This window comes from Taudactylus pleione, unplaced genomic scaffold, assembly GCF_031769625.1.
Source record: "Taudactylus pleione unplaced genomic scaffold, aTauple2 ptg000471l, whole genome shotgun sequence".
Classification (NCBI taxonomy): domain Eukaryota; kingdom Metazoa; phylum Chordata; class Amphibia; order Anura; family Myobatrachidae; genus Taudactylus; species Taudactylus pleione.
Genome location: NW_028284873.1, coordinates 138,203 through 156,312, shown reverse-complemented (window position 1 = coordinate 156,312; position 18,110 = coordinate 138,203). Strand labels below are relative to the sequence as shown.

The window sequence follows — 18,110 nt, the reverse complement described above, 5'->3', positions numbered from 1 at the left end:
AAGGGGATTTCCATTACTTGTGAGGACCCTCAGGGAATGGGAAACAGGAGGCCTTTGTGACTCCTCGTATCTGGGGACAGCCAGACTCCCGCTATGAGATCCACCCGCTGGGCAGAAAACGGGAGATGTATGATACTGGTGCAGGATCGACATTCTCTATATCCAGAATGAGCCTGGCTACCAGCCCCAAAGCAGGGATAATAATACTTGAGATCGGCTCCCCCCCATGTGAGAGGGAAAGAGCCGAATATACCATCCAGTTCACGGCAGAGCCACTGGTCAGTAACCACAGGGCGTATATCACGCCAATTAGTATTTCGTATAAAACGACATCCACCAGGGTGGCCGTTGTGGTAATCCCTGCAAGGGGAATGACAGACCGATGTGGTATCGGAGGTAATTCATGTACTGTGAAAAACCCCGGCAGGGAGCGATAGTCTGTGACACAGGGGTAAATTGCAAGAAATTGCGAGATACCCCGAGTTCAAAAGGGCAGTATGGTGAAGTAACTCCCAGCGAGTGACGACAATGGGGCCCGCCCGGCGATCCTCAAAGGAGAGGATCCTGAGAAACAACGCCCTTTAAGGGGGTCGTGCAAGGGGCCCGGCACCAGATGGTGCCGCATACGTAAACCTTTCTGAGTTAAAATCCTCCGCACTAATTCCTGCAGGCTATGACTTGCAGGATAGCAATAATGGGTGCAGTATCGTGTGCAATCTCCTGGTCAGATATATCTGACTATCTTGACGGAAATATTAAGCAGCGCCATACCGGTCCTGACTGACGCTAAGATTAGCTGCAGGAACCCATTATCAGCGTACGCAACTCACAGTTCCATCTAAAATATGGCAACGTGCAGCACGCAACAGTATGTGACAAACCTCACAGATATTAACAAATATATATATGTGAGGTCTCAGAACCACCCCAGGTACACCTGTATTAGGGCAGATAAAGAAAAGGGATAGATATACACTGACAGGTGAGAGAAAAAGCAGACAGTCAGCACTAGCATAAGTCACATACAATGCAGAAAAATATATATACATACATAAGCATGACATAATATACTGCACAATGTCGCTACATTCAACTGCCCAGATTCAGTGTCTGGGAAGGCTACAGCGCTGTGTACACTCACCCAAAATGGCCAGGTACGCAGGGGGACTGGGCTCACTGACATCCTAAGAGTTCTGCAGCACCACAGAGAGAAAATGGCCACTGGAGACCTCAGAAGAAGCGTGGCCCGCGGAGGAAGCAGCTCAGCGACGCCAGACTGTATTATTGAAAGGCGCGCTGAGCTGAGGGGAGGAGCCGCTAGACAGGGAAGGCTTCCTCCCCTGGCTAGCAATTAACCCCCCGGGATGCCGGCTCCCGCTGCCGCTATAATCCCTGGTGGGCTGTGGACACGCGGGGTATGCCTCCATGGAGGGGGAGCCCGCCGCCACCGCTAGCGCCTCCGGTCTGTCCCCAGAGACCGGAGGCATAAGGCTGCATGTACACGCGGGTCACCGCAAGCGGTGACCACGCGACTTACCTGTCCCCGTCGATCCGGCAGCAGCCCAGGGATTCCTCCAGAGCCCGGCTAGTACAGACTCTGGGGTCCCGCTGCGATCCCCAGATCTGTACTGGCGTCGCAGCGCCGGCGGGGTGTAGGAGCGGCAGCTCAGACGTCCATTGGACAGTCTGATGCTGCCGCTCTGAAGAGTAGTAAAAAAATAATAAAATAAAACTCTTTTAAGCTTAGGGGCTGCTAAGCAGCCCCCCTGCAGTAACGGTGACCCGACTCCGGCCGGGCACCAACTTAAACTGAGGTGCCTCTGGCTGGGGGGCGGGGTTATAGGGAGAGTGGACCCAAGTGCATCCTGGGAGCTAAAAGCTTTAACTGCGTGGTGCCCGGATTTGGTTCCCAACCTATACCCCAAGGTCAACCCTGTGGACCCCCTATGGACCCTGAAGTAGAAAGAAATGCTTTTATTTATTTTTCACAATACCAGTAAACCCTCAACTTAACACACAAACGTTGTTTCTAATCACAGCATATACACCTTTCACCACCACAATGAATAAACAGGTATTGCAACCTGATCAGACAATTCTGCACTTCCATACACCAACTGAATAAGAGTTTTCTATTGTTTTGGGCAACCAAGTCCAGAAACACAAGAGTGGCACAAATATGATATTGGAGCATTAGTTTTGAGAAAACTTCTCCAGATTGCTTCCCAATAATACTGAACCATACTTGTTCGTAAGCAGTGAAAGATGTCTCTAATTACCGCTCTCACAATGTTGACCATACCAAAGCATTTCAAAACCACGCAGGAATAACAATCACTTTACATTTGTTCATACTGTACAGTCTTTAAACACTTCATTTATTCCCATTGCCTTGTCAAAATGTACCTCACTACACTCAGCACAAAAACACCAAGTCTCATGCAGGACTGTATGAATACCTCAAAGATACACTGTGTAAACAGCAGATAGCTCTCCCTTCTCCAAAGCAGTAACACCTATATACAGGTAACAAAATACTATTGTTACAGCCACACGTCTTTATATGGAAAACATTGTGCAGCTTCCATCTGCTATGCAGATGGGAATTAAAAACAGAGTGAAATGCCCAACATTATTACACTGCATGAGCGGGTCAATCACATAGATAAAATCAAATATTCAACCTTAGGTGGTTCTTGTGGGAGAACAATGGGCTCAACAGGAGGTGGTGTGGGGGATTTTTCCTCAAGTTCTTCAATGTTCTTTTCTTCTGGCTCAGGTTTCAGTTCTTCACTCTTTACTTCTGGTTCTGGCTCTGGCTCAGGTTCAGTAACGGGCTCTTCCAAAGACTCATCTACACCATTACTGGGAGGAAAAAAATACAGTGTAAATGGAAACCTAATTAAATAGCAAATCAAAAACACAGGCACTGGAAGTGGAAAAGCCAGATGCCTGCGCTTAACAGAAGAAAGCATGGTTACCAATGATCAACCAAGGTTCAGCAGGTTCAGATGTCTCAGATTGTGTAACATTGCATTATCCTTAATCAGAGCTATCCCACCCAACAAGGGATCCTCTATACTGACGTTAAATCCTTTTCACTGAAGCCACTGGGGTGACACTATGAATCTGATCTACAGTCTGACAATTCCTTTTTTGTATCTTAGTCCGCAGGGAATCAGTTATACTTACCAAGTCCTACAGGAAATAAAAGAGAAAGAGGAGACTAAAGAAGAAACTGTTCTACAAAAATCAGCCTGAAATAAAAAAAAAAAAAAAAGCGAGAACTAGAGGTTCGGCGTCCAATGTCCCCAATGGATTCAGAGAAAAACAAGAGATATGGAAAGAACTTACCTTTGTTATCTCTGTTTCTACGAAGTCCATAGGGTCCACAGGGTTGACCTTGGGGTATAGGTTGGGAACCAAATCCGGGCACCACGCAGTTAAAGCTTATAGCTCCCAGGATGCACTTGGGTCCACTCTCCCTATAACCCCTCCCCCCCAGCCAGAGGCACCTCAGTTTGTAAGTAGCCAAAGGCCGGAGAAGGAGAGAAAAAGAGAGAAAACTGGAACACTCAAGAACCATTCTCACAGAAAAGGAGAGGGGAACCCGGTGACCAGTAACAGCCAATATGAAGCCAGGTGCGTCAGGGCGGGCGCCCTGTGGACCCTATGGACTTCGTAGAAACAGAGATAAAGGTAAGTTCTTACCATATCTCTTGTTTTCTACTTCAGGGTCCATAGGGGGCCCACAGGGTTGACCTTGGGGATGTCCCAAAGCAGTTCAACCAAGGGTGGGGACGCTCCTGTGCTGAGAGGAGAATCCGCCGCCAAAAAGGAAGCATCCTGAGAGGCAAAGGAAACCAATGCCTAGAACCTTAAAAAAAAAAAAAAGGTGTGGACAGAAGACCACGTGGCCACCTAGCAAGGCAAAACAGCCAAGGCGCCACAGCGAGCCGCCCACAAGGGTTACATGGCCCGAGAAGAAACAAGAATCAACAACAGAAAGGCCTACCCATGTGTAGGCCCCTGAAGAAGATATACGAGGCCATCCAGCCAACATTTGGCCATAGGCCGGCCATCCTTTCCTGTTAAAACCAGAAATCTCAGACCACCAATAAGGAGTCCGATTTCCGTAAGGAACTTGAACGGATCACATAAACCCACAGAGGCCGGACCACAGTCAATGAGGCCACACCAGCCGAGAGGACTGGGGACTGAATGGCCGTACCATAAGTTCCAGAATAATATGGAACCTAAAAATCACTAAGAAGAAACACAGGGCGAGAGCAACTCACACCCTGACATAATGCCCTCCAGAAGAGGGAGCCACATGAGAACGCTCCCAATTCCAACACACCTGGTCGATATAAACAACCTGAGAGAAAGAGAGAGCCAAAGCAATAGACCATGTAATGGCTATCACAACCAGCGGTTCCATTGACTGTCCACGGAGGGAACGAAGAACCACTACTAACTCCCAAGGAGCCCCTAGGGAGGATAAATGGAAGCATAATCCAGAAAAACACTCCAAAGGATGAACTGGATACCAGAGTGGAGCAATTCCACATCTTAACCATACTGACAGTGTAGAGATCCGCACTGTCAGGAAGGCCATGCCGAGGGTGAAACCCAAGCCAGCCGGAAGGAATGCCAGAATATCTGGAAATCCTGGACACCGGAGGATCGTATCGACAGGTACGATACCATAAGAATTATGTATGCCACAGTCCGTGGCAGATGCCAGCAAAGTCTGGCCTATCTGCTCTAAACATCTCAATGAAGACAGAGCCAGGGAAGCCCTAGGACCACAGTAGGGGCGCAGTCAAAGACAAACGATCCAGGTCTAGGGAAAAACAAGGACCCTGAAACAACAGGTCCAGATAGTGAAGCAGTAGGAACGGAGCGTCGATGAGGAGACTCCGAAAATCTTAGCACCAGTGATGTCTGGGACAAACTGGAGCCCCCAGAAGGAAAGCCCTTCCGTCTCTAATTAAACTTCCGAAGACCTTGAGGACGAAGGGAGACCGGAGGACACAGGTACACAAAGTGGAAGGACCACTTCACTGACAAAGAGTCACTGAAGGTAGCTTCAGTACTCCTAGAGCTGGACTGTAACACCGGCAATGTGTGATACAGTCAGAAGGCCATAAGGATCAATCACCTCAGGGAGGCCCCCTCTGCTCACCAGGAGTTGAACCCTGTCTTGGAGAAGAGACTAGTCCCCGGAATGCACGTCGTGACGGCTGAGGAAGCCCGCTTCCCAACGGAGAGCTCCCGGAATGAACACTGCAGAGTTGGCCAGGAGAAGACCCTTGGACTATGTCAGAATGTATGCCACCCAACTACCAGTGTTGCCTAGATGGAAGCCACTGTTGTGACACTGTCGGACTGAAACTATTCAGGTTCACCGTGACATATGGGTTAGGCCAGAGTGAAGGCCCAAGACAGCCTAAAGTTCCAACAAGTTAAGTGGCAGGGCGGAAGCGACAGACGTCCAGCTGCCCCGAAACGAATGCGGACCAGACACCGTCTGTAGCAAAGAATACCCTGGACGAGATGGCCATAGCCACCCGGACAGAGACCGACTCGCCTCCAGAGAGAGCATCTACGTGCGAACAGCGATCCGATGGAAAAAAACTCAATCCATCCGGAGAGGAGTCAATTATGGCAAGGCCTGGAATGTAACTGAGCACATGCCACCCTACCAAAAAGGTAGACACTCTGGTAGACCGCGCATCACCAAGAGTAATGACATATGTCGACTGCGTAGACATCCGCACACTCCAAGTTGAAGAGCTGAGATCTTGTCTTACGCCAGAAAAATTCTAAGATTCTGAGAATCCAGCAGTGCTCCCAGATGAAGAATACCCTGTGAGGGATGCAGGGAGGACTTTTTCTCCGTTGACTACTTATCTGTGCTGAGAAGAAGCCACGGTTAGCCTGACCTAGCGGTAAAGTACCTCGGTGATCCTGCTAAAAGCAGGCCGCCCAGATAAAGGAGCATTCGGATACACTGAACAGTGAACTGTCAGAAAATCCATAAAGCTTGTAAACCCCGGTGGAGTTGAGGACAGTCCCAACAGGCAGAGCCCGAAACTTGCAAATGTTGCTGTGGCACAGCAAACCTGAACCCATGCTGATGAGAGGGCTCTGAATGTACCCGTAGGTACGTATCCTGAATAATCAGATATACCATAAAATCCCCAGGTTCCAAATGTCGGATGATGGAGCATGAAGGATTCCACCTGAGTCCAGGCACCCTTGGAATCTGATTCAGGGATTTGAGACAGAGTATAGGCAAATGAGGACCAGTCGGTTACTGCCCCAGAAAGAAAGTAGAACAACCAGTCCCTCGCTGAGATAGTGAGGCTGGCCGAAATAGCTCTGCTTACCGCCAAGACTGTATAGCTTTCTGGGAATGTAAGGCCCTGATCGTCTGAAGAAGGGCCCGTGGAACAACGCCTGTGAGGAGGCCGCCTGAGCAATGAGAGGCCGTTGAGAATCAGTACCTCACACTGGAATTCCCCAGATGTAGACCTGTCCCGTCAGGCTGAAGGTTTATCCTCAGGCGTAGAAGTAGGGTCGTCCGTAAGTTCAGGACTGCTAGGTACTGGATATGGTGGCCCCCGTGGAGGCCCGACAGCCTAGGAAAAAACAGGCCTTTAGGCTGACCCTGAGGACAAAAAGACTTAACAGAGTTAGTCTGAATGTAGTGGGAGTAGCTAAAGACAGTATCTCTCCATTAGTGATACTGCCAATGATGCAACAATCTTGTCAAGGTCAGGACCAAACAAGATCTTCCCCATGGAAGGAGTCTGCACCTCTGCTTTCCCATAACGTAGCCATAGGGTATTGCGGCGGATACAGTCGCAGCCGAAACCCTGAAAGTTAGAAGACCGGCATCCCATGTAGGTAATCCCACACGACCGCTGCATATTTTATGTGAGCGGCAAAAGACATTTGAACCCCAGACGTGTTGGAGGGGAAAAACGTTACAAAAGCATCACCATGCGATGGCCATGGTAGGACGGGCAACAGGCCCTGAAAACGAGTACATTGATTTCAGGCAAAGCTACCACCTACGGATCCGTAAAATCCGTCCAGGCTGGGATGGGAGGCGTATTAATGCCTGTAATCCGATGATGAACATACAAATCCACCCCAGAAGGAGATTCCATTACTTGTGAGGACCCTCAGGGAATGGGTAACAGAAGGCCTTTGTGACTCCTCGTATCTGGCGACAGCCAGACTCCCGCCTTGAGATCCACCCGCTGGGCAGAAATGGGAAATGTATGATACAGGTGCAGGATCGACATTCTCTATATCCAGAATGAACCTGGCTATCAGCCCCAAAGTAGGGATAATAATACTTGAAATAGTCTCCCCCCATGTGAGAGGGAAAGAGCCAAATACACCATCCAGTTCACGGCAGAGCCACTGGGAAGTAACCGCAGGGCGTATATCACGCCATTTAGTATTTCGTAGAAAACAACATCCACCAGGGTGGCCGTTGTGGTAATCCCTGCAAGGGGAATGACAGACCGATGTGGTATCGGAGGTAATTCATGTACTGTGAAAAACCCCGGCAGGGAGCGATAGTCTGTGACACAGGGGTAAACTGCAAGAAATTGTGAGATACCGAGTTGAAAAGGGCAGTATGGTGAAGTAACTCCAAGCGAGTGACGACAATGGGGCCCGCCCGGCGATCCTCAAAGGAGAGGATCCTGAGAAATAAACCACCCTTTAAGGGGGTCGTGCAAGGGGCCCGGCACCAGATGGCGCCGCATATATAAACCTTTCTGAGTTAAAATCCTCCGCACTAATTCCTGCAGGCTATGACTTGCAGGATAGCAATAATGGGTGCAGTATCGTGTGCAATCTCCTGGTCAGATATATTTGACTATCTTGACAGAAATATTAAGCAGCGCCATACCGGTCCTGACTAACGCTAAGAGTAGCTGTAGGGACCCATTATCAGCGTATGCAACACACAGTTCCATCTAAAATATGGCAACGTGCAGCACGCAACAGTATGTGACAAACCTCACAGATATTAACAAGTATATATATGTGAGGTCTCAGAACCACCCTAGGTACACCTGTATTAGGGCAGATAAAGAAAAGGGATAGATATACACTGACAGCTGAGAGAAAAAGCAGACAGTCAGCACTAGCATTAGTCACATACAATGCAGACATATATACTGTACATACATAAGCATGACATATAATATACTGCACAATGTCGCTACATTCAACTGCCCAGATTCAGTGTCTGGGAAGGCTATAGCGCTGTGTACACTCACCCAAAATGGCCAGGTACGCAGGGGGACTGGGCTCACTGTCATCCTAGGAGTTCTGCAGCACCACCGAGAGATAATGGCCGCTGGAGACCTCAGAAGAAGCGTGACCCGCGGAGGAAGCAGCTCAGCGACGCCAGACTGTAGTATTGAAAGGCGCGCTGAGCTGAGGGAAGGAGCCACTAGACAGGGAAGGCTTCCTCCCCTGGCTAGCAATTAACCCCCCGGGATGCCGGCTCCTGCTGCCGCTATAATCCCTGGTGGGCTGTGGACACGCGGGGTATGCCTCCATGGAGGGGGAGCCCGCCGCCACCGCTAGCGCCTCCGGTCTGTCCCCAGAGACTGGATGCATAAGGCTGCATGTACACGCGGGTCACCGCAAGCGGTGACCACGCGACTAACCTGTCCCAGTCGATCCGGCAGCAGCCCAGGGAGTCCTCCAGAGCCCGGCTAGTACAGACTCTGGGGTCCCGCTGCGATGCCCAGATCTGTACAGGCGTCGCAGCGCCGGCGGGGTGTAGGAGCGGCAGCTTAGACGTCCATTGGACAGTCTGATGCTGCCGCTCTGAAGAGTAGTAAAAAAATAATAAAATAAAACTCTTTAAAATAAATTATAAGCTTAGGGGCTGCTAAGCAGCCCCCCTGCAGTAACGGTGACCCGACTCCGGCCGGGCACCAACTTAAACTGAGGTGCCTCTGGCTGGGGGGAGGGGTTATAGGGAGAGTGGACCCAAGTGCATCCTGGGAGCTAAAAGCTTTAACTGCGTGGTGCCCGGATTTGGTTCCCAACCTATACCCCAAGGTCAACCCTGTGGACCCCCTATGGACCCTGAAGTAGAAAGAAATTCATGCAAAAACAAAACCCCAAAACTTTTCTAACACATCCTATTGACCGACACTGGAACTTAGGGGACACTCCAAAGCTGCCACCAAAAAAATTATGCTCCATAGCTGCAGGATGCAATACATTTTGGCCCAAAACCAGCTACGTCGCTTGGGGGGGAACTATCCCGCATGCCCAGGAGGAATGCACTTATCAGGTCGGATGTTCACTCATTTAATCTGAACAGGTTTCTCTACTCTAGTATATGCCTGTAGAATTACAGAAGTAAACTACTTAGCAATAATCTATTAGACAAAGACTAACTTAATTTGCGCATCGTGGAGAACCAAAAGACCATCTCTCTTTCGAAGGTCTAAAACTATCCAAGTATGTCCCCAGATCACCAACATCCAACAAGAGAAGGGATACCTCTTTGGTAGATCGTCTACAGCCTAAATACTGATCTAATATTTTGACACAAAGTTAGGATGAAAGGAGGAAGTGAATGTGTCGTGAACATCGGACTTCATGAAAAATTATATGGCCATCTGCAAGATACAGCCCCTAGTTCAAAAACTCTTTGCAAAAAAAAAAAAAGTCATTATACGCTGTCTTCCATGTGACAAATTGTCACTACAGACACCAATGGCTCAAAAGGGGATTGCTATAAGGCTATTAAGATAAAGTTTAGATTTCAAGGAGTTATAGGAGGATTGTATGAAGTTTGTAATTGCACTCCCTGCAAAAAAATCTGAACATTTGGCACAAGTGCCAGCTTCTTTTGAAAGACTGACAGGGCTGTCAATACCCTCCTGCAAAAATAGATTAAGATATTTGAAACCCCTCTGCACACTGATAAAAAAATCTTTCATAATGTAATCGTTTTAATCTCAAACATGGTCTTGACCACGCTGTCAAAATAAGAGCTTTAGCCTTAAGAATCAGGACTTCAACAGCCATGTTGTTAAAGCAATAAGGGGCAGATTCAGTTACTCATTAGCTGCTATCTGAGACTCACTTGCACATTTTTCCACACATCACAGCAGGCAGATTCTGTTCACAGATCTATAGGCGGCAAGCAGAATCTGCCTTCTGAAGTTAACACACAAAAGCCGCCAGGACCCAAAAAGGTGGAATCGCTGCCTAACTGAATCATTGGAACAGGTAAATTAGCTGAAAGTACCATGGAACCGACAGGAATACCATCAATCCTTTGTCCTTGATGAGGAACACTTGACTTTGTAGTTGACAGATGCCATCATATTGTCATCTGGCTCTACATTCACCAGGGTATAGGGTGTGTCTGCTGAGAAAGTCTGCTTCTCAAGCTTCCATCGCAGGAGTGAACACTCGGAAACCGCAGCACTTTGAACAGGTAAAAAAACAAACAAAAAAACACTGTCGTCCCAGTGTTTTCACCATGTTCCGGGCGCAGTGCCCAGCAAGAAATCTCTGCTGCCCGGCACTTAGTATTCCCACCCCCCCCACCGGCCATAATGCGCAACGTCTGCTGGTCACCCTTAATGTGTCCCTGTTGCCAAGGAAACGGGTGCAGGATGTGATGCCAGCGCTGGACTTCGAGGTGCCGGGCAGGGGACACTGACTGTATTGGGAAGGGGGGTGGGGGTGGGGGGTATAACCAGTTGGGATGCTGCTATGGTAGGTGCCGGGCAGCGGACGCTGCATTGGCACGGGGCAGGTGCCGGACAAGGGGTGCGACTATGCGACGGGGGAGGTGTCGGGTGGATGACAGTGCTGGGCAGGAGATGATGCAGGGGAGGTGTCAGACTAAAATCACAGGCGCACTGTTCAGGCGGGAACAGTTGCCTGAGCTGATTAAACACTCTCTGTGTTGGAGCTCAAAATGGGGGGACAGTATTTAGGAGCCTTAGGGGCCAGTATCTAAGGGCTGTATATTCTGTGGTACCATCAAGTCAGTGGGGACAGTATTTGTGGAGCTGCAGCTGTATAAAAAAAACTACATTCTGCATAGCCTGCATTAGGGGCCAGTATCTAAGGGCTGTATAAAAAAATTTTATTTGTGCCAGCAAGTCATCTGTATTTGGGGGCGGTATACAAAGAAATTCATTTGTGCCAGCAAGTCGCCTGTATTTAAGGGCTGTTTAAAAATAAATTCATTTGAGCCAGCAAGTTAGGCCTGTATTTGAAGGCTGTATAAAAATAAATTTCTTTGGTGTCAGCAAGTGGGGACAGTACCTGGGAGATGTTAAAAAATACATCTGTGTTCAGCCACTTGTTACCCATAATGAGTAAGAATTTAAATCAGAAACCAACAATTTTAAGTTTCTTTAAGAAAAATAAAAATACAAAAAATCTCAGAGCTAGAGATTTCCAACAAGGACACTTCAGACGAGGCCGGACCATCTTCTGAATCACAGTCTGTTTCACATGATAAATGTTTCTCTAAACATATCAGGAGTAAACTATGGTTTAAAACATTTCAGTGGTTGTTGGTAAAAGATAGTGGAATGATGTGTTCCACTTGTATAAAATATGGAACGAGACCGGCTGCAAATAAGGAAGTAACTTGGGTGACTATTCCCGTGCAAAAGACTCCATAAAGAAAGCTTACTTAACCATAAGCAAAGTAAATTACACAGCGATTTGTGTTCAAATATACTTCAAAAACGTGTTCTTGAAGAAACAGGGATAGGAGACATTGAACGATCAGTTTCAAATTTGATTAACTTGCAGAGAGATGCTTTTGTGGGAGCTTTAAGTAGTATGTATTGGTTGGCAAAAAATGAACTACCACATAGTACACTCAACTGTCATCGTATAAACCACTGTTTGGCTCTTGCTAGTGCCCAAGCAGCTGCTGAAGTGCCTTAGTTAAATTTAACGACCTCTTAAGACAACTGTTCTTTTTTCAAAATTCCCCAATTAGAATGGCAGGTTTAACTGAAATCCAAAATATACTGAACAGTCCTCAGATTAAACTTAAAATGGCAAGTGACAGTAGGTGGCTGTCTGTTGACTTTGCTGTACAGTCTAAGAGAATCCTTGGTGAGTGTCATTGCTGCACTGGAGAGAGAGGCCACTGATAGAAATGACATCACAGCTGAAAGTTTAAGCAAACATATGAGAACATACAATTTCGTAGCTTCACTTATGATGCTTTCAGATGTGCTGCCTCATTTAATTAAGTTGTCTAAAGTTTGGCAAAGGCAAGATGTTAATTTAACAGAAATAGACCCCATCTTGAAAGCTACAAAAATATGCATTATGGAACTGAAAGACACCTGTTACTCATTTTAAAAATCTCCATCTTGCTGGTGAATGGTCAGACCTTAAAGTAAATTGTTCTGATGCTAATGCTACTGCTTTTATGAAAAATATCTATGGAAAACACAGACACACTTATTAACCACCTAGAAGCAAGATTTCCAGATATGCCAATAATATCCTGTTTTTCACGAGTTTCAATACAGAGAACCATGATCAAAATGAGGCTTGTGAGATTCTTTTTGAGCATTAGTCTAAAAATGGAAGTCCCGCAATCTTAAACTATGCAAATAGTAAGCTAGAAGTTGCATCAAAATAATTTGAACTAGAATCCTACAAAAATCTACATTTAAAACAAATAATGCATACATTTTCAACGACAACTGAGCTGAAAGAATCTTTTCCAAATGTAACTAAACTAGCTTCTATTGGACTGACCATACCTGTAAGCACAGCTGAATGTGAAAGAGGATTTTCTACTCTAAAACGAATTAAAACCTGCTTAAGGAATCGCATGGAGCAGAGCACACTAAATAACCTGATGCAGATTTCACAAGAGGGACCAGATCCTACAGACTTTGATTATGAAAAAGCTGCAGACGACTGGATCTAAGAAGAAGAGGAGAATATATAAAGTGTTATTTCAAGTTTAAATCATTGTAAGGTGACCTTATAATGATTTAAACTTGAAATAACACATTTTATTATTGCGAAGGTCCCCACCCGGCTACAAAACAAATTTATGTGGAGAACACTGCACCCCACCAGAATATGAAACTATTCACTTTGAAAATAGTACCTGTGATGCCAGAAGTGCCTACCAAGGCGATCTTTTACTATACAGCCCCTGAAATTACCACTTCCAGAACTGTGCATTATTCCCTTGTGAATGACCCGGTTTCCCAATGTAGATCTCAACATTAAATGCCTCTAGGGAAAGAGCGGAAACAATGATGCATGGATTGGGCGAGGGATAACTGCCAATCACGAGCAGCAAACTGGGATTCATTGTCATTATCTGCAATAATATTCGGATTCGCTGGTCCAAATGTGGTAGTGAACAGCCCAATCTCCTCGCCTGCCAGTTTAATGGAAGACATTTCAGGTGCTAAATTGTAAATCCCTATTTACAGTTCTGTAGGATTCCTCAACATTCTCATTAAAATAAAAAAAAGGAGTGCTATGGTAAAACTTACCTTTAACTCTCTTTCTTCAAAGTCCATAGGGTCCACAGGGAGACAATGTGTTGTAGGTGGGACCTGGAGGACCGGACACCAACAGCAAAGCTTTTCAATCCCAGGATGCTCCAGTCCTTAACCTATACCCCACCCACAGCTTGAGGGCAACTCAGTTTTGTGAACAAGCCCAAGGCAGGAGCAGGAGAGGAGAGAAGAAAGACTGGTACACTGAAGAATCACACTCACACAGAGAAGGAAACAAGTGACCAAGAGAAGAAACCCATGGAAGCTAGGAGTGTCATGGTGGGTGCCCTGTGGACATCGAAGAAAGAGTTAAAGGTAAGTTTTACCATAACTTTTTCTTCTTCAGGGTCCATATGGCTACATAGGGAGACAATGGGGATGTCCCAAAGCAGTTAAGGGTGGGAACGCTCCTGACTTGATAGGAGAACCCTACGCCCAAAAGAAGCATCCTGAGAGGCAAATGTATGAAAGGCATAAAACCTAAGAAAGGTGTAGACAGAAAACCAGGTAGCCTCATTGAATAGCTGTTCAGCTGAGGCGCCACGCCAGACTGCAGCTAGAATGAGCAGATACTGTAGCTGGCACAGGAAGGCCAGACTGCGTGTAAGCCTGTGAGATAGTCATGCAAATCCATCTGACCAGAGTGTTTGTTAGCTGGCCATCCCTTCTTGTGGAATCCATATAGGACGAAGAGGGAGTCCGATTTCTGCTGGAAGTAGTACGGTCCACGTAAATCTTCAGAGCATGGAGCACATCCAAAGAGGCCTCACCTGCCAAGAGGTCTGGTGATTGAAAGGCAAAGGCCAGAACCACAATTACCTCATTTAGGTGGAAACGGGAAACCACCTTGGGAAGAAAGCCCTGTCCTGATGAAAGATTAAAAAGGGAGAGCGACATGAAAGTGCCTCTAAATCAGATACCCTACGGGCAGATGCAATAGCCAGAAGAAAGAAAGTCTTCTCAGTGAGCCACTTGACATCCACTGATTACAGGGGGTCCAAATGGAGGTTCCTGAAGTGCTTGGAGCACCATTGCCAAATCCCTTGGAGCCACAGGAGGGACAAAGAGAGGCTGTATATGTAGAACACCTTGCAGGAAGGTGTGAACATCTGGTATAGGAATAAATCTGCATTGGAAGCAGATGGACATAGCAAAGACCTGCACTTTCAGAGATACTAGGTGGAGGCCTAGATCCAATCCAGCCTTAAGAATGGCAAGAATTCTAGACACCTTAAAAACTTGAGGGTCATAGTATCTCAGAGCACACCAATGGAAATATGTATGCCATATTCTGTGCTAAATCCTTGCTTAGGCCGTTTACGGTCTGGACCACAGAGCTGGAAAATCCCTTAGCCGGTAGGAGGGATTTCTCAAGAGCCAAGCTGTTAAAGACAGACGAGCTAGGTCCGGATGTAGACAGGGACCCTGAGCAAACAGGTCTACAACGTAGAGGAAGTCGAAGAGGAACGTCTATGGAGAGACTTTGAAGATCGGAGTACCAATGGCGTCTGGGCCAAGCCGGAGCTATCAAAAGGACTGTGCCCCCTTCCTGCTTGAACTTTCGAAGAACTAGAGGAAGCAGGGATATTGGGGGAAAGAGATGCCAAATGGAAGGTCCATTTCACAGACAATGCGTCCACGAAGGCTGCGTCGGAGTCCCGTCCAGGTTCCATATACTGGAAGTTTGCTGTTGAGCCATGAGATTCACGTTCGGCAGACCCCATTTGTCCACCAGGAGCTGAAAGATTTCTGGATGTAGAGACCACTCTCCTGCAGGCACATCATGACGGCTGAGGAAATCTGCTTCCCAATTGAGAACTCCCGGGATGAATACTGCGGAGATGGCGTTCGGTCTATGTGAGAATGTGGGACACATCTGCCATTGCTGCCTGACGTCAACTGCATCCTTGGTGATTGAGGTAGGCGACTGCCGTGGCGTTGTCGGACTGTACTTGTACTGGCCTGCCCTGAAGAATATCCTGAGCCAGAGTTAGAGCTCTGAAGATGGCTCCAAGTTCCAAGACATTGATTGGTAACCCTGCCTCGACTGGAGTCCAGCGGCCCTGAAAGGAGTGCTTTTCTGTGACTGCGCCCCAGCCTTGGAGGCTTGCGTCCGTGGTGAGGAGAGCCCAGTCCGAGATCCAAAAGGGGCGACCCTTGTCTGTAGCCACCAGGCTAGGGACAGACAAAACTCCGAGGGGAGGCTCATCGTCTGGGATAGAAGTAGATAGGGTAGCCAGTTCCACCTGGAGAGTTTCAGGTGTTGTAGGGGGCCTGGAGTGAAACTGAGCGAACTACATTATGTCAAAGGTGAACACCATTGATCCCAATGTCTGCATTGCAGCGTGAATTGAAACTCGGCGACTGCGGAGCTGTCTGCGCACTCGGTGTTGTATTAATGAGATCTTGTCTGTTGTCCCCTCTGATGAAATCCTATCAAGGAAGAAACGCGTTAGGGAACATAATTCTGTGAAATTTTGGAGACCGGTTGCAGCAGCACTGACTTTCTCCAGCCCGGCTATTACTGTGCTTTTTACACAAGACTCCACAGGAATCCCAAGCGGGTGCTTCTATTACCGCAGGAGAAGCACAGTGTGAGCAGCCTCTATTTCAGCTGAAGGTAGCATCTCACATCCATAGCGGGGGAGCAACACAGCACATTGGAGCGGCTGAGTCCCACATCTGCAGCTGTGAGTTGTGATATATCACCTGTAAGCACCCGCTGCTAGTGAATTTATCGGGGAGCCTGCATGAACAATAAATAAGGAATATTCTCCTCCTACACATTTTATTGGAGTAGAGTTCATTTCTGCTTCGCCAGACGCAGCTGTAGCTACATACTTTATGCTCCATAAAATAACCACTCTCCCTCACAGGAGCGTGTTTAGTAGATAACATGTGCCACATTCATCACATTTATGTTTACTTCATTGTCATGGAAGACTTATTTCTATTTATCATTTATGTGGACAAAATGTTGACAAGAATTATTATCGGAAACATTATTGCAGCTGCAACCAAGGATACACTAAAGAACTGACGGTTATAAATTTCATTTGATACATAATCACCGACACTCAGACTGATTTAGTGCTTGGGTTCACAGCTTCTGAATAATATTCTTTGCATACTGTGCAATGTGTATTGGACCTACATTATGCAAGATTATGTATAAATCTTATTTTTTATCTTTATCATATATATTCACTATTTTGTATTAATTTATATAAATTTTTACTGATTCATTAATTTATTGTAGTGATGCATTGGATTAGTTCCACACCCACAAATAAGGGATTAAGTGCTGCGTTTTTTGGATTCGATGAGGAAAATTCTCTGAACCTGAGAGTCTAAGAGGGCACCTAAATGAACCATTTTTTGAGAAGGTGTCAGGGAAGACTTTTTACAGTTCAGCCAACTGTGCGTTTGCAGGAAGGCAATTGTTACCTGCAAATGGCAGTGAAGAATCTCTGGGGAGCTGGACAACAGCAAGAGGTAGTCTACTGCAAGTATGGGAGTAGTCTGATCACTTGACGAAGGTAGGCCGCCATAACTGCCATGAATTTTGGTAAATACCCGAGGGGCCATTAACAGGCCAATAAGGTAGAACCTGAAATTGGTAATGCTGCTACAGGATAGCAAACCCGAAGATATTGTTGATGAGAAGGCGCTATAGGTAAATGTAGATAAGTGTCCTGAATGTCCAGAGACAACATAAATCCCCAGGCTCCATAGCTAGGATAATAGAGCGGGGGGTTTCCATACAAAACCTGGGCACCCTGATAAACTTAAGGAATTTGAGGTTGAGGATTGACCGACGAGACCCTTTGAGCTTCTCAACCAGGAAAAGGGTAGAATAATAGCCCTTGCCTTGTGGTGAGGAGGGGAGCAGAATTATTGCTGAATTCAGTAAGGACTGAATGGCTTTTTGGAGCAGCAGGGCCTTGCTTGGGTCCAATTGAGGTCCTGTGCAAAAGAACTGCTGGGGGGGGAAAGGATAGGGCATATCCATGGGAGACCACTACTCTTACCCAGGCGTTTGATGAGATCTGATGCCAAAACTTGGCAAATTGAAGAAATCTGCCTCCCACCCTGGGAGAGGCCCGCCCCCATCAGTCTTGTCATCAGACTTGGCAGGTGGACGTCTAGTAGCCCAGGCTTGTTTGGCCCTATATTTGAAGGCCTTTGGCTGATGCCTGCTGCCGAAGGACTGACCTTTAAGCTTTTCCTTGAGGGCGAAAGGACCGAGAGGATGACCACCAAGGTTTTGTATTATATGCAGAGGGCAGGAATGCAGTCTTGGAAGCTGCCAAAGTAGTCACAATTTTATCTATTTCTGGACCAAAAAGGATATCTCCAAAATAATGAAGAGACTCTAGAGCCCTTTTTGAGTCTGAATCTGCCAGGAACAGAGCCAAACAATACAGCGGGCCACTACCAAAGTGGTAGATATCCAGGAGGCCTGGAGAACTGTATCCATAGCTGCTTCTCCCAAGTAGGAGGCTGCATCTCTAATGTGAGAATAGTAGTATAGTT

At 46.9% G+C, this 18,110-nt stretch overlaps 1 protein-coding gene across 1 annotated transcript in view; it reads right to left on the bottom strand.

Moving 5' to 3' along the window:
• The window catches only part of G3BP2 (G3BP stress granule assembly factor 2), a 109,045-nt gene that overhangs the window by 25,200 nt on the left and 65,735 nt on the right, over positions 1–18,110 (bottom strand). The window contains exon 7 of the mRNA XM_088448896.1: positions 2,685–2,865. Within this exon, the coding sequence (XP_088305022.1) occupies positions 2,685–2,865 (181 nt within the window). The remainder of the gene's footprint in view (positions 1–2,684; positions 2,866–18,110) is intronic.